The sequence below is a fragment of the Balaenoptera acutorostrata genome, chromosome 14, assembly GCF_949987535.1.
Source record: "Balaenoptera acutorostrata chromosome 14, mBalAcu1.1, whole genome shotgun sequence".
Classification (NCBI taxonomy): Eukaryota; Metazoa; Chordata; class Mammalia; order Artiodactyla; family Balaenopteridae; genus Balaenoptera; species Balaenoptera acutorostrata.
Window position 1 is genome coordinate 26,033,132 of NC_080077.1, and position 15,558 is coordinate 26,048,689.

The 15,558-nt window shown below is 41.8% G+C and overlaps 1 protein-coding gene across 7 annotated transcripts in view; it reads left to right on the top strand.

The window, feature by feature from the left end:
* Positions 1-15,558, top strand: part of NHSL1 (NHS like 1) — a 246,699-nt gene that overhangs the window by 222,117 nt on the left and 9,024 nt on the right. For 5 of the 7 annotated variants that reach the window (XM_057527882.1, XM_057527883.1, XM_057527886.1 and 2 more), the window contains exons 4-6: positions 1,598-1,787; positions 6,350-6,481; positions 12,257-15,505. In XM_057527882.1, the coding sequence (XP_057383865.1) occupies positions 1,598-1,787; positions 6,350-6,481; positions 12,257-15,505 (3,571 nt within the window). The remainder of the gene's footprint in view (positions 1-1,597; positions 1,788-6,349; positions 6,482-12,256; positions 15,506-15,558) is intronic. The other 2 variants (XM_057527884.1, XM_007190937.2) reach the window with 1 other exon arrangement.

Below are 15,558 nucleotides of genomic sequence, written 5' to 3' on the forward strand. Positions count from 1 at the left end.
TCTGTAGGAGTTGTGATCATTTTAACCAGTGTTGGATCAAATATGAATAGATATGGTGCAATTTAGTATCATAATAGGATGTCAGTAACATATGCTCATTATAAATTGAGTATATTGTCAGTTTAATTACAAACATTTCACATTTTCCTTAGGTGGCAAGGAAACTAGGTTATCATTTTATACATTTTATGTACTAATAATATAATATAATAATATAAATTCTCAAATATCGAGATGTCTATTCATATGATTTATATTTTTATTTCCACAATGCCTTTTCCACAGCTATCATGTCATTAGGTTCACGAATACCTCTAGTGGGATGTGGAAGGTAGGGAGGATAGCCCTTTTTTTACAGCCAAGTAAACTTCAGTGTTTAGGAACAGCTTCAAGATCACTTAACTGTAAAGTGAGTGAGAAAAATCTTCACAAACATAATGTTAAGTGAAAGAAATAAGTCATGAAACAGAAAATACAATATAATTTCCCTTAGAAAAAATTCAATTACAGGCAAATGAAGCTGGGGTGTTAGGAGTCAGGATAGCAGTTACCCTTTTGGGGGCCTGTGTGATTGAGGGGTGCTGTATTGACCTGGGTGCTAGTATTCTAGGAATTCCCTTGGGAAGGTTTATTGACTTTTCATTTTTAAGGAAAACCTGTCCTAACTGCCTTAGGTGGTAGTTAGTTTAAATGCTTTTGACTTGAAAAGCAGTCCTTAAGCGTTTATTATGATTATAACCTGCCATTTCCCAACAAAAGTCAATTACCCTTTTTTGTTGTTATTACTGCTGCTGTTTCTGAGACCGTCACATTTCTTTTGAGTTCTTGGTGTTTTCTTGTCATAGAACCAGCTCCTGGAGCCATGGTGAAGTTCATCATAAAATGCTTGCCAAAACAACTTTCTTGCTTACACTTTTTAAGATGTTACAGGAAGAAAGGTGTTGACAAGGGCTCCCCAGTTAGCATGTTAATCTGTATGAAAACAGACACTGCTAGAAATGTTTTCATGGGACTTTGGTAAGGCTCCAAGCAGAGCTTCAGTCAGCTTCTTATAATTTAACAATTTCACACTGATTTTTTTTTTCCCATATAAATGGTTTCCGAAGAGCACAGATAGTTGAACAACAATAGCTCTCTCATTTTCAAACTGTTCTTTGAGGTCAGAGCCTAAAGGAAATGAGATTGAGGCTAGAAATTACTTTGAGCAAAATGAAATTTTAATAAAAATAGAAACTGATGGGCAAACCCATGATGTTTCTCTGGGCTTCTAATGTTAAACTAAATCCAAAGCTTTCTGATCACAGTAAATATAGAAAAAAACAGGAAGAACTTAAAAAATTTTGTGGGTCAGCAAAACCTTTTGCAGTCCTCATGGCTTAGAGACTAAGGCCTCTGCAAATCGTATATATTATGGGTCATACCCAAGGTGATGAACGGTTCTCTTGCAAACCGTTGCTTCTGTTCCTAAATGTGACCAATTTTTTTTTTATGGCTTGCTCCAAATCAGTTTAATTTTTTTTTTTTAAGAAATGTATTTTTAAATGTTTCTGCCAGCATTTACACACCTATGGCTTCCTCTCACTTTTTTCCCCTGCAGTGTTCTATCTCTTCGTCGGAAGAGGAAAGACTTTCTACCAGGAGACCTAAAACGCCAACCTCAAGTGAATTCTCTGACCTTAGTACTCAAACCAACTGGACCAAACCACTTCCCTTGCCAACACCGGAAGAGAAGATGCGACAGCAGGCCCAAACAGTCCAGGCTGATGTAGTTCCTATTAACATAACTGGTATGCTTTGCTCTGCAGACAGGTTCCAAATGTTCTGGGAGAATGACTATGGCTCTTTGTTTGTTATACACTCTTAGCATGTCATTTATACATCAAAGGTAAATAGCTGTGGTCTGACTTCCTGCTCTTTGTTTAATGAAGGGAATACTAAAACATATATATGTGTGTGCATGTCAAATATATATTGCTTTTAGATTAGAAGACTGTGTCACCAGAGGTTGATGTCAAAGAACTCAGTGGTCCAGCCATTCAGCTGAAGTGTTTCTTTTAATTGATTTGCCTTTTAAAAATATTTTGGCTATATGGAATATTTGGAATATCTTATATTTGGAATATCTTATATTTGGAATATCTTCCAAATGTGATCTTGGGTAAGAAAAAATTAGGTTTACCTTCTAAAGGGCTATTTTAACTCATTTTTAGAAGTGAAGAAATAACACTTTTGTGATATTTCTGAATGATTTGCTTACCTTCTTGTTTTCTCAAGTAGGAAAAGAGAAAAATTACTTGAAATAAAAATATCAAGGGAATTAATAATAACTATACATATATTTTTTTAAAAACTTAATAGGATGGTAAAATTATATCTTGAGCTCCATAATTTGAATTCTATAACCATCAAATAAAAATCCATTCCTTCTGAATTTGAAAATATCATCTATGATAATTAAGGTGACAACAAGGTACATAAAGTTCAAAGACAGTATTTCACAAATGTAGAAGAACTGTTAAAAGATATCAAAACTTTTCTACTTTATCACTTCCATAGCCTGCAGAGAAGCTAGGTCAGTGGTTTGGGGAGTGTACAGAATGCAAAATAGACACATTAAGAGTTAGTAGCTTCCGCCATTAGACTATGTGTTCAAGAGAAATAGTTTACTGATAGTTAATATTGATAACCAGTCCATACAAAGCCTGGCTTATAGGGCCAGAACCTAAAAAAAATCAGGTGACCAATAAGGATAAGTTTTCGTAAAAAATCAGGATGAAAACCCATAGCACCCTTGCTGTGTTTCTGAGGCTACTGCTCTTGACTACTGTTAGAAAGCTTCTTGCCATGGCATTGGTGGGACTGAAAACATTTTGTAAGGGACTAAAAACATTTTGATAGTTACTGAAGAATTTTTTTTTTATTAATTAATTTAATTTATTTTTGGCTGTGTTGGGTCTTCGTTTCTGTGCGAGGGCTTTCTCTAGTTGCAGCAAGCGGGGGCCACTCCTCATCGTGGTGTGCGGGCCTCTCACTATGGCGGCCTCTCTTGTTGCGGAGCACAGGCTCCAGACGCGCAGGCTCAGCAGTTGTGGCTCACGGGCCCAGTTGCTCCACGGCATGTGGGATCTTCCCAGACCAGGGCTCGAACCCGTGTCCCCTGCATTGGCAGGCAGATTCTCAACCACTGCGCCACCAGGGAAGCGCCACTGAAGAATTTTTTAAAACCTTACAGGATGTTTAAAAATCACATTTAAAACTCTTATTTTGAATTCCAGAGAAATTTAATAAATAAGTACCTGAATTATTTTAAATTCCATGTGCATTTTTCCATATTTACTATACTTAAGCCTTAAAGGACTAGCGTGGCATTTTATTCCACTTTCTTTACAAATAACATTGATTTTTCTGAGCATGATTCTCATTCACCTAGATCATATTTTTTAAAGATATTTTTATACGTAGTTACGTTTCAGAACAAAGTACAATGTTTATTGCTCAATGAAATACATGGGTGCATATTTTCTACAAGAAAATGCATTACATTGTTTGATTGATTAAATGCAGCAGAAATGTAATTACATTATATATGATTAAATGCCTCAGAAATAATATTATAAGATAAGATTGTGCTATGAAATGTGACAGTCCTTAATGGAATTAGGGTAAACTGCATTATCGTGAAATTAGGAAATTTAAAACAGAGTAACCAGAGTTTCAGGAATAAAGAATAATTTGCAGTGAAATACATTGTCACAACAGCAGACACTGTCAGTCTCTTTGAACTTAATTCTCTCCTGTTTGACGACTAAGTGGATATGAATTACATAGAGTTTAAAAGGAGGCCTTGAAAATGCCACACAGGAAAGGTGAATGACAATAAACAAATGAGCGGTATGAGTTAGGAAAAAATGCAGTTTAATTCTGAGTGGTTAACGTTTTTGGAAATGTAGAAAGCAAATACCTAATTACATATTTATTGATCCATTTTCTGGATCCGTGTGTTCACATATACACACGTATTTCATAAAGAAGTAGTTTTTCTGATATTCTGGTATAAACATTCATTTTAAAATGTTTACTTTTAGTGGTTGAATTGACATAGGTTATACAACTTCCTGCTCTTTAAACGATATATTTCTAAAGCCCTAGAAGACTTTTTAAATAAAAATGTAGCTTCCTGTAAGGCATTGTCATGTGTTCATTTTTTTGGATGAACATTGACCTTCTGTTTGGTTTGCAGTACAGTTCAGCAGAGGGAAGAATGCCAATAAATACATTATTTCAAATGCAGAGAGATGCTCGCCAGGCATAGAGGTAGAACATTAGCCCAATGAGCTGCTGGCTTGAAAATCAATTTAATCCCTTTAGTCATAGTCCTGTGGGACTCATCATGTTCTAAGAGTTGAGAAAAAAATGTTTAAAATAAAATGTACATACGCGTGTGTCCCATAGTCTGCCATGTGGGATAACAGCTCTTCCACCTGGAAGATAAATAGAGTGGGTAAACATACTTAAGCACTTCTTACAAACTGCCTTTGTACTGATGTTCGAGCTAGCTAAATTGATTTCTAAGTAGTAACCATGACCAACTAATGCCATTTTTCAATGAAAGGGAATAATTAAATTCCTCTCAATTCAGTAGATATTGACTGAATAACTGCTTTGTGTCAGGCATTGAGCTGAATGCCACAGGCGATGCTACAGTACATGATCATGGTCCCTGCCCTCCAGAAATGTATAATCCAGCGGGGCAGGCAGTCCTTTTAGGTCACGATTCAAGATGGAGTGTTGGCACCAGTAATGGTGTATGTCTTAGATGTTCATCTTCATGATTTGTTTCTTAATTTCTTTGGAGCTTGGGTGGTTTATCTTTGTTTTAGTTTAGGAAGCAAAACTGGAGACTAAATGCAACTATCTATTAATGTTCTGTCCATTCTTAATGGCTTGATCCAAGAAAATGTTTTTCCTCTGCTGCAGGGAACTAGTGGACCAGTGAAGTCCTGACTTGTCCCTTACAAGCGCCATATATGCTATTGTACATAGTGACCCATTTGTCACAGTGATGGTACCTTCTGGCGTTTCAGGGTCTTCTCTAAGTCATTTCTGTTTTTCTCCATTAGGAACAGAAGTGTGAGCATTTTCAAGTTTGCAAGCACTTATCTAAGTTTGTTGCTTTGTAGGTAAAATGTGTTTTGATCATTCAGATCTTTTATCCTCTGTTTTGACTAGAACCTTATTGGTTCTATTCACAATTTATTCCCATTAAAATAGAAGATACATTGTTTACAACATACCCACTTTGAATGTGCGTCAGTATTGCTAAAAAGAGTGAATAATTTTTATACTTAAAACATAAAAGTATGTGTTTTGTGTATGTATTTTTTTTTAATCTCTTTTTGAGGAGAAGAACCATTTAATAAGGTCAATGCTATAAAACTTTCTTTAATTAAACTGTTAAATTTAAAGCAGACCAATCAATAACTGATTGGTCTGCTTTAAATTTAAACTGATAAATTTAAAGCAGACCGATCAATAACTGATACGTTACTATTTTATGGCTCCCATGGTGTTTTAATCACACATCTTACACGCTAGAAAGAAAAAAAGTCCTGTGGATGTGGCATTCTGGGTTTGGTTTCAACATAACTGAAATGAATTTAGATCAACTTTAAAAAGTGATTAAGAAACAGCAAGAAGCAGTTCAGCTTTAACAACAGCAGTGCTCCTGGGTCTCATTGTGGTAAAAAGTACTTTATCATTATAAGGCTTTTTCTTTTTCATTATCATTGTATCTCACACCATAGCAATTACCACAGTCTATCCAAATTATCAGCCTCCTTGACGGAAGAAAAAGCTCTTCATCCAAAATTCTTGATTAAGTTATTTGTTTCATCACATAGGACGAGACATGACATTGGTCTCTGGAGAGGACCAGATGAGTCAGACATATTCATCGCTGGCACTGCATACACGCTGACGTTAAGCGTGATTTCAGTGACCAGAAGACCTTTGTAAAATACTTCCAAAATGATACTTTTTTTAAATAACACAAAATCACTTTTCCAGTGTGTTATTCACCAGTTTGTATTTGCCACTCCAGCTCATTTGCAAATGAGCTCAAGGTGCTTCCTTTGGAAGGACACACACACGGAAGTTGGAAAATAGCCTTATGGTGCTAATGTGCTTTCCTTCCTTTTTTGCCCTTCAGCATTCATTCATCATCGTATGACTGGCTAACATCATTATTAATACCTTCTTAGCATTTTACAACAAGCTTCTGGAAGAAAGTGCACGGTGTCGGCTTGCTTGAAAATAACCTTGCTTTGCTTGTTCTACTACTCTACATTAGGGGAGAATTTCGATCGCCAGGCCAGCCTTCGGCGGTCTCTAATTTACACAGACACTCTGGTAAGACGACCGAAGAAAGTCAAAAGGAGAAAGACTATTACAGGAGTCCCTGACAGCATACAGAAGGAGCTAGGTATGGCTCATCAGAACTGTATTCTGTTGCCCCTCATTGCTACTCACCATTACTATGCTAACCTCATCGGTGGTGCTTATGAAATCGATACATTCTGATAGCCTTTTGGTACCCCAGAGGGCCAGCTTCTTTCCTGAGCGAAGCACTGGGTACAAATCTTAACATCCCATGCAGATGATTTATTCAGTTTTGTTGAGAAGGTAAGAGGAAGAGCCTATATGAAAACTATTAATTGGGATGATAGAAATTTAAGTTATGTCATCATCTCTGTGTACCTTGAACAGTGGGCATTCCCACAATCAAATTTACTTTCAATTTAGAGCTTAAGTCTTCATAAAACCAAAAACTTATTCTAGGACTTCAAATTATGAATAGAGACTTCATTAGTTGTACCGACAATATTGGTGGCATTTTGTCATCAGAGACAGCAGTATAGCATAATTAGTAAATACCAGTACAGTAGAAAATAGTCACTTATGTTGGCTAGTGCTTTATTGGTACTTCGGTGAAACAGTTTCATAGCTTTTTGATTCAGTATTTTTCAACCTTTGATAAAAAAAGAAAACGAAAAAAACTTTCGGCTGGTGGAGAGGGTGATTTACTTCATTATTCACTCATCTAGTTTGTTTCTGCTTATCTTTATATATGCTTTGGATAATCCTTTCCTTCTTTTCTTTCTATATTCACTTCCTCTCCCTGTTTTTTCGTGGCCCATCAGGAATGTCTGCCGAGATAGCAGGGCTAAGAGCAGGGGCTCTGGTGCCAGGCTGCTTGGATTTAAATCCTATCTCTGCCAGTTACTTGCTGGGTGGCCTCAAGCTGGTTACTTCACCTCTCTGAGTCTACTTTTTCATTCAAAAAATGTGGCTGGTGATGTTACTAGGACCTACCTCATAGGGTTGTTAGAGGATTTAATGAATTTATACAGATGAAGCCCTTGGTGCCTGGTACTACTATAAACGTAATAGCTACAATTACAATTATTGTATTCAACTTAATACTACCTATCTTGAAACTTGCCTTTTTCTTTTTGGCCAACCTGTGGACTTCTTTCCTTATAATTACTTCACCTGGTCTTTTTACTTTTATTTGCTATTGAGGGCTATACTCTAGAAACTCCTAATCATTATTTCTGAACTTGCCTATTAGTCTTTTAATCAAAATGAGTTTATCCTAGCAATATTGGTATATGTTACAGCAGTTTGAGGTAGCATTTCAACTTCCAGGTGCCACAGACATCACTCCTGTGTGTTTTTTCCTAACACCCTTGCCTAAATGCTTTGTATTAGGGAAGGAAGTCTCACTCTTCTTCACCCCGTGTCTTCTCTCTTACTGCCATCCAATTCTGCAGCATGTGGTCTCTGCCTTCCAGACTGTAACAACAACGGGACAAGAGTAGCGATGCTTTTCCTCTGCTCTAGGTAGCTCCAGTAACCCCGATGACATACGGGTACGCATCTTATCCCATAACACAGGAGTTTAATCACAAACAGAGGCAAGATTGCATCCACAGATAGATAATTTCACAGGATTTTACAGGATTTATGAAAGTTGCTTCTGGTTCATGCCCTCACATCTGCCTCCTTTAGTGGAGCAGGGCTCCTGTATCCCGTTCTTTCAGACTCTATTTTTCTCTCTCCTTTAGATAACAGCTAACTAATTTGAGAAAAAATAATATGTACTAGTATGTTCAGCAGATATTAATGGGCTAAGGTTTTTTTGTTTTCTGGGGTTTTTTTTTAATTTTTTTTTTTTTTTTTGGCTGCGTTTGGTCTTTGTTGCTGCGTGCAGGCTTTCTCTAGTTGTGGCGAGCGGGGGCTACTCTTCGTTGCGGCATGCAGCCTTCTCATTGCGGTGGCTTCTCTTGCTGTGGAGCATAGGCTCCAGGCACGTGGGCTTCAGTAGTTGTGGCTCGAGGGCTCAGTAGTTGTGGCGCACGGGCTTAGCTGCTCCGCGGCATATGGGATCTTCCCAGACCAGGGCTCGAACCCGTGTCCTCTGCATTGGCAGGCGGATTCTTAACCACTGCGCCACCAGGGAAGTCCCAATGGGCTAAGTTTTTACAGAACTCCGGTAATATTTATATTTTAACTGATCTTCTAGGAGATGAGCCTTAACCTAAAAAAGTGACTTTAAAGACAGCTCTTTGCAAGATAACAAGGTTGATGTTTCCAGGTAGGCTACGTTTTGAGTGGCTTTCCAACCAATATGGGTAGGTTTTGGATGGCTTTGTGCAAAGAGTATAAGAATAGTTTGGCCTGAATAAAGATAGACATACACATAAGTATTCAATATGAATTATCTATCTATCTATCTATCCATCCATCTATCTATCTATCTATCTATCCATCTATCTATCTATCTATCTATCTATCTATCTATCTATCTATATTTCCATAGCCTGAGAGTTAAGAACTTTTATCACTTTTATTACTGAACCAACCAGTATGGAGCCAGTAACTCAGTTGCCTCTTTGACCTTACTGGAAGGATCTGATCAATTAGGTAAATCACATCTTCTGTAATTTTAATATTTTTAAAACCAATGATAGAGTCTCTAGGGCCTGCATTCATTTCTCTTTTGCCTGTAACATAGGAACACCACTAATCCTAGCGGAAAGACAATAGCTTTCCCTACGTCATCTGTGTTGTGAGTGTTACCAGATGTGAGACAGTTGATGTCATTGCACAGTTGATGACATGTCCTGGATCACCGCTGGAGGTCAACTGAGACAGCTGTATCTGAGTTAGAGCTAGTTTTTTTAAAAAAAGACAATTAGACAACCACTCTAGTTTTATAGATAGGGTAGTTGGAAGGATTCATGGGTAGAGTAAGGCAAAGTAACATTTGAATACAGTAACATATTAGCAAAAAAATTAGATCTTTTCTTTGTTCGTTCATTTGGAGAAAGGTTGACCTTGCCCTTTCTTCTAATATTTTGTACTTATAAGGTGTCTGATTGGAAAGCTTTGTGCTACCTAACTAATGATTATCAAAAATAGACACTTCATGTTTTCTTTAAAAGTTAGTCGTCCTTAGATATAAAGCGTAGGGAAGGATGGCTGAGTCAAACAAGTTAGATTTTTAAAGGATACGATTATCTGAAAGAAAGACATTTAATAGGAAAGATGCAACCTGTCCACTAAACACTGCACAAGTTGTTGGGACTTTGGATTTTTAAAATCTAACCAGGGATGCTCCCAGAAGTAGAGAGTTAATTGTGCTTAATTATATGCAGCTTTTACTTCAAAATCTGTATGGCCTCGAGAGACCAGTCAATATATAAAGCTTTAAAAGCAAGGTATGATATTTTCTGTTTAAAGCATATTTATGGTATATAATGTGTTGCCTTCCATTTAAATAAAAGGCCGAAATTTCTAACTCTTTCTTTACTCTGATCTTAAACGTACATTGAATTGTATTTGAATGACCTGTTATGAGGTTTCATCTTTTAGAATCAGGTAAGATTATTTTGTTGGTATATAATGATTGTTTGGCTGCTGAATAATTTGGGTACTCCTGGAACTTATCCCAATATGGATTCCCCAAGCAGAAAAGGCCTTGTTTAAAGGAATCCCCTTCTGAATAATTTTTGCTGGTTTGTACTAAGAACATTACTTTAGACCTGACAATACATTAAACCTTAAGTAAAACTAACTTGTAGATTTCTATCATTTTTGATTACATGTGTTTTTTAAAAATTGGGCAGTCCTTGTAGTATTATATAATAAGTAAAAGAAAAAATATGTGTAATTATTTTAAAATCAGGTAAATCCCATCAAGATTTTTAGCAGCACCTGAGCAGACTATATTTGTTTGTAGTTCTATTTTTGTAATTTTTGCTGTTTAATCAAGATAACATTCATCTGTGTCCTGTAATATTGTCACACTTTTTGTACTGTGAAAATTTTGGAGGATCTCTCTTGGGAATAGAATTTTGGTGGTCCCTGTGATAAATAATATCAGAGTTGTTTTATATATATATTTTAGAGGTCTTTAGAAAAGCATTGTTATTTTAATTAAAAAATAGTATTGAGCTCTAGGTGGTGAAGAAATGGCTGTAGTCCCATTTTCAGAAGCCTAGAATGGTTTCACATGCAAAATTGTTACCTGAAAGAATCAAGACTTTGTTTATGGCCCTTAAAGACATTTAAAAATCTGCCACTGACCTCATGTAAAAACTACTACAAATTTGAAAGAAAAAGATATTAACATAATAAGGTATGCTGAATGTTTGGAATTGAACTGGTGCAAACTGATACAGAACTACAAGTCAACCCCCCACCTTCTAAAATACTAAACCGCAAAAACTTGCACGTTTCTTCTTTCCTTAAAGTGGGTTTTTCTTCTGTTCCTGCCCTTTTGCCCACTTCCCCTCTTTCTGAGGGAGAACGTCACATGGGCACATGTGAGTGTGTGTGTGCAGTAAGTATACTTGGCAGAGGGTAGGAGGAGGAAATAGATCCTCTTTGCCAGAGATACGGGTACAAAAGTGATTCTCCATCATCACAGTGAAGGAAAGAGCTTTATGCTGGGGAGCCTTCGTTGCAGGGTAGCATCTCCTGTGCATTTGATGCAAGACCACTGCTGCCATTTTAGCATTGTGCTTTGCTCCTTGGGTGAGCTGTGCTATCCAGTCAGGGACATGTGCCATATGATGGTTAATTTAAGTGAGGTAGGGAGGGAGATCTCAGGAATCCCGTCATCACCAGTGTCCTTGTCCAGGTAAACAGGGATGCCAGGTGGTCCTTGATGAATAACAACATAGAAAGAATTATGGTTTTGCTACTATTTTTCAAGATTTAATATGTCCTAAAGATTACTATGCATGGATTGATTTTTTTTTCTATATATACTTTGACTAAGTTCTTGGCTTCATGATTTTTTTTTTTTTTTAAGCTTCTCTTCTTTCCTAGGTAGCTTGAAACCTTTACCTACACTTAAGGATTTTTCTCCTCCATTTTCCTCCCTCTCTGTAAACCCTGCCTCGTGCTGCTGCTGCTTCTTTTTTTTTTTTAAACATACTATTCTTTCTGTTTGGTTACAAAGCTCCAAGAAATGAATAATCCTAATCTGAGGAAGTGTTCACTGGATCTGTTCCTGCTGCCTTTTCCCCACCAGAACACAACAGATTGCTACTGAATTTTGAATGTCATCAACAGACAGATGATAATGGCTTAAGATGGATAATGAAATGTTTGAAACACAGATGGGCCTGTAAATCATTTTTCTTTTTCTTAGGATTTCCTTCTGACATAAAAAATTAATGTAATTAACTATGTTTTATACCAATATCCCTCATAAATGGTATCTCTGTAGCCCTATTGTTGAACTGCTACATTCATCTGTCTTTGGAAAAGACAGTCATTGCTTGACGGCTGTTCTGTGCAATCACCAGGTGGGTGAAAGGCTACCTTTACGAAAAGGAGGTTATGTGAAAAGTAAACCTTCCAAGAAGCACTCAGCTTTGATCTCAAAGGGAGTACCTGAGAATCCTATATGCAGCACTTAATCTATAGGAGGATTTGAAGTATGTATTAAGAGAAGTACCCAAAATTCATAATAAGGATTTTCATTTTAGGGGCTATCAGTAACTGTCAATACTTAAACTTTCTCTTAGGTGCTTACAGGAAAAAAAGAAACCAGACCAAACAGAAAAGTTTTTTTTCTTTTAAGTACAACAGGAGGGTCAGAAGGGGGTGAGAGATCAAGGTAATGAACTAAGATACTGATTTTTATTTTTAGGTGACAAGCCTCTTTCTGCTTTATCTCCAGCTTCGGGGGGCACTGGCCAAGATGCTGTCGGTGGCCACTCAGTGGACATCCCAGACCACTACTCTACGCTCGGAAGGCTCGATAGCTATCGATCTGCTGGGCAGCGCTCAGAAACCAGGGATTCCAGCTGTCAGACTGAGGATGTGAAAATCCTACCACCTTCAATGAGAAGAATCAGGAAGCAGAAGGGGCAAGGCATTGCGGCCCAGATGAGTCACTTCCCAGGCTCCTCTGGGAACATGTCTGTGCTGAGCGACTCTGTGGGCGTCGTGTTCCCTTCTCGCCTCAACAGTGACGCTGGTTTCCACAGTCTCCCCCGGTCTGGAGCGAGGACAAACGTTCAGTCCCTAGAGCCACGGCTGGGTGCCCTGCGCCCTGCAGAAGACGCAGACGAAACTCTCGCCTACCAGAGGGGTCACCTGCAAGTAGACGAAGACTTCGGACATCTAGGAGCTGCCCCAGGGACTGGAACACTTTTGAGGCCCAAATCCCAGGAGCTGGGGCACTTGGAGGGTGAAAACGTAACAAGCCCGGCGTGCGTAGTCTCTCCTCACTCGACCTACTCCGCCACCCTCATCCCAAATGCCACGCTCTCCTCCTCTTCAGAGGTTATTGTGATTCACACTGCTCAGAGCTTAGGGCAGCTGGACAGTGAAATTACCAGTTCATCTTCATACACAAAGATCAAATCCAGAGACCACTTCCTCTCCCGGCAGAAAGATGGTCATCCTTCTCCCCGTGGTAACTGGACTGAGGGGCACGCCACCATATTTTCACAGGTCTCAGACCCTCATTCGTCCAGTGCAACCACTCTGCTGTCCCTCTGCGATTCTGCGGTCTCTCTAAATACACCCGCAAATCGGGAGAATGGGTCCCAGGCCACGGCCTATAATTGTAGAAACAACCGGAGCTTCCCGGTCCACCCCCAGGATCTGAACAGCAAGAGTGAGTCCAGTTATTCCGGAGGCAGGGGACACGGCGGCAGCGCGGAGCCCTGGGAATACAGCGCCTCGGGTAGTGGGCGTGCGTCCCCACGGAAGCCACATTTGGCAACTCCTGGTTACTCCACTCCTGTAAGTAACGTGAGCAGTGGCAGTTTGGACCAGACGTCCAACAACGATGATGCCAGGGCCGTGTATCCAGAGGACCACGATGGCTACTACACTTCTCGGCACACCAACTCTGGGCACGGAGCTGGGCATCTGTACAATAGCAGCGATGGCTTTGGGAACCCGAGGCACAGCGTGGTCAATATTTTTGATGGAAGAGCGCGGAAGAACCAAGGGGACCGGTCGAATTGCCGAGACAAAAACCTTTCTCGAAACATCTCTCTGAAGAAAGCGAAGAAGCCTCCCCTGCCACCCTCTCGGACAGACTCTCTGCGCAGGATTCCCAAGAAGAGCGTCCAGTCGAACGGGCAGGTGCTGAACGAGAGCCTGATCGCCTCGCTCCAGCATTCGCTGCAGCTGAAACTGCCGGGCAAGGGCGGCAGCTCTCCCTCCCAGAGCCCGTGCAGTGACTTCGAAGAGCCCTGGCTGCCCCGCTCCCGCAGCCAGAGCACAGTGAGCGCGGGCAGCAGCCTGACCTCCGCCACCACCCCCAACGTCTACGCCCTGTCCGGGGTCACACCGGCACAGAGCGACACGAGCAGCGTCAAGTCCGAGTACACAGACCCGTGGGGTTACTACATTGACTACACGGGCGTGCAGGAGGACCCGGGGAACCCAGGCGGGGCGGGTCCAGCCGGCAGCGCAGCGTCGCCCGCAAACGGGCCAGGCCGCCATCTCCCGGAGGGGTCCAGGGCCGCAGTAGCCCCGGTGCCCGATGGCGCAGTCAAACCAAAGATCACATCGCCGGAGAAGTCACACAGGGTCACTTCTCCATCCAGTGGGTATTCCAGCCAGTCGAACACACCCACAACTCTCACCCCTGTGCCTGTGTTTTTAAAGTCAGTGTCACCAGCCAATGGGAAGGGGAAGCCCAAGCCCAAGGTGCCAGAAAGGAAGTCCTCTCTGGTATCTTCGGTATCCATCTCCTCCTCGTCCACGTCGCTTTCCTCCAACACTTCTACGGAAGGAAGCGGAACTATGAAGAGGCTGGATTCGGTGCTGGCGACTCCCCTTGCTGCTCCTCCTCTCCCCTCTCTCCCATCTCCTTGTCCCAGTGACAAGTCTCCTTTCCTCCCTCCTCCCCCTCCACTGGCAGATTTCCCCGAGGGCTCGCCTCTGCCCGGCTCTCCCCTCTTCCCCTCGCCACCACCGGAAGTTCTCACTCCCTTCTGTCCCCCCACCAACGTCTTCTTTCCTCCGACACCTACAGCACTTAGCCCCTTTCTTCTGGACTCATCTGCTTCCCTGCCACCTCTACCACCTGCCTTACCCCCCTCGGTACCCCCGCCTGCCCCACCGCTTGACCCCAAATTGATGAAAGATGCCAGGCCTTCTTTCAAAAAAGCTGGCCAGCCAGAGCCCTCCCGGGAGGCCTGCAGGCAGCCTCCCACCAAGGAGGAGGGCGGTAGACCCCCCATGCCCCTGATCACCACGGAGGCGTTGCAGATGGTGCAGTTGCGGCCGGTGAGGAAGAACTCAGGAACCGAGGTAGCACTGTTACGTGAACATGCATCTCAGGAAAGACGAACTCCGGTTGTTCCCCAGTATCATTTAAAGCCATCTGCTCTCCTGAAATCCCGAAATAGCATAAATGAAATGGAGAGTGAAAGCCAGCCTGCCTCCGCGACAAGCTCGCTCCCGACTCCTGCCAAGAGCTCGACTCAGGGTCGCCAGGACAGTGTAGCCGAGCGTGGCCTCCCGAGCCGCAGCCCGGGCCGCGCCGGGGAGGCAGAGGCCGGGCCCGGGACCGCCCCGCCCCATGAGCCACCCGGCCCGTTGCCCAGCAGGAAGCCCCCCCCTGTTTCCAAGAAGCCCAAACTGTTTCTGGTGGTGCCACCTCCGCACAGAGATTTCACGGCGGAGCCCGCAGAGAACGTGAGCAAAGCGTCGCCCAGCCCCACGAGAGGAGAGGCACGAGAGAGGTGTGCAGCCGGCGCTGGTTCCGATGAGACCGACTCTGGCATCTCGGTTCTTGCGGGAGGAGCTGCAAGACCTGAGTCCCCGGGCAGAGTGGAAGCCAATGTCCCCATGGTGCAGCCCGATGCCTCGCCAGCCCCCTCGCGGGAGGAGCCGGGCGCCGAGAGCAGTGCGGACGCCGGGGACAACGTGGAGAGCTGTTTGTCTCTGCAGGACCCAGGGCGTGAGTCTGGTTTTCTCTTGTTCCCCTCCGACCATATGCAGCCGAGGCGAACA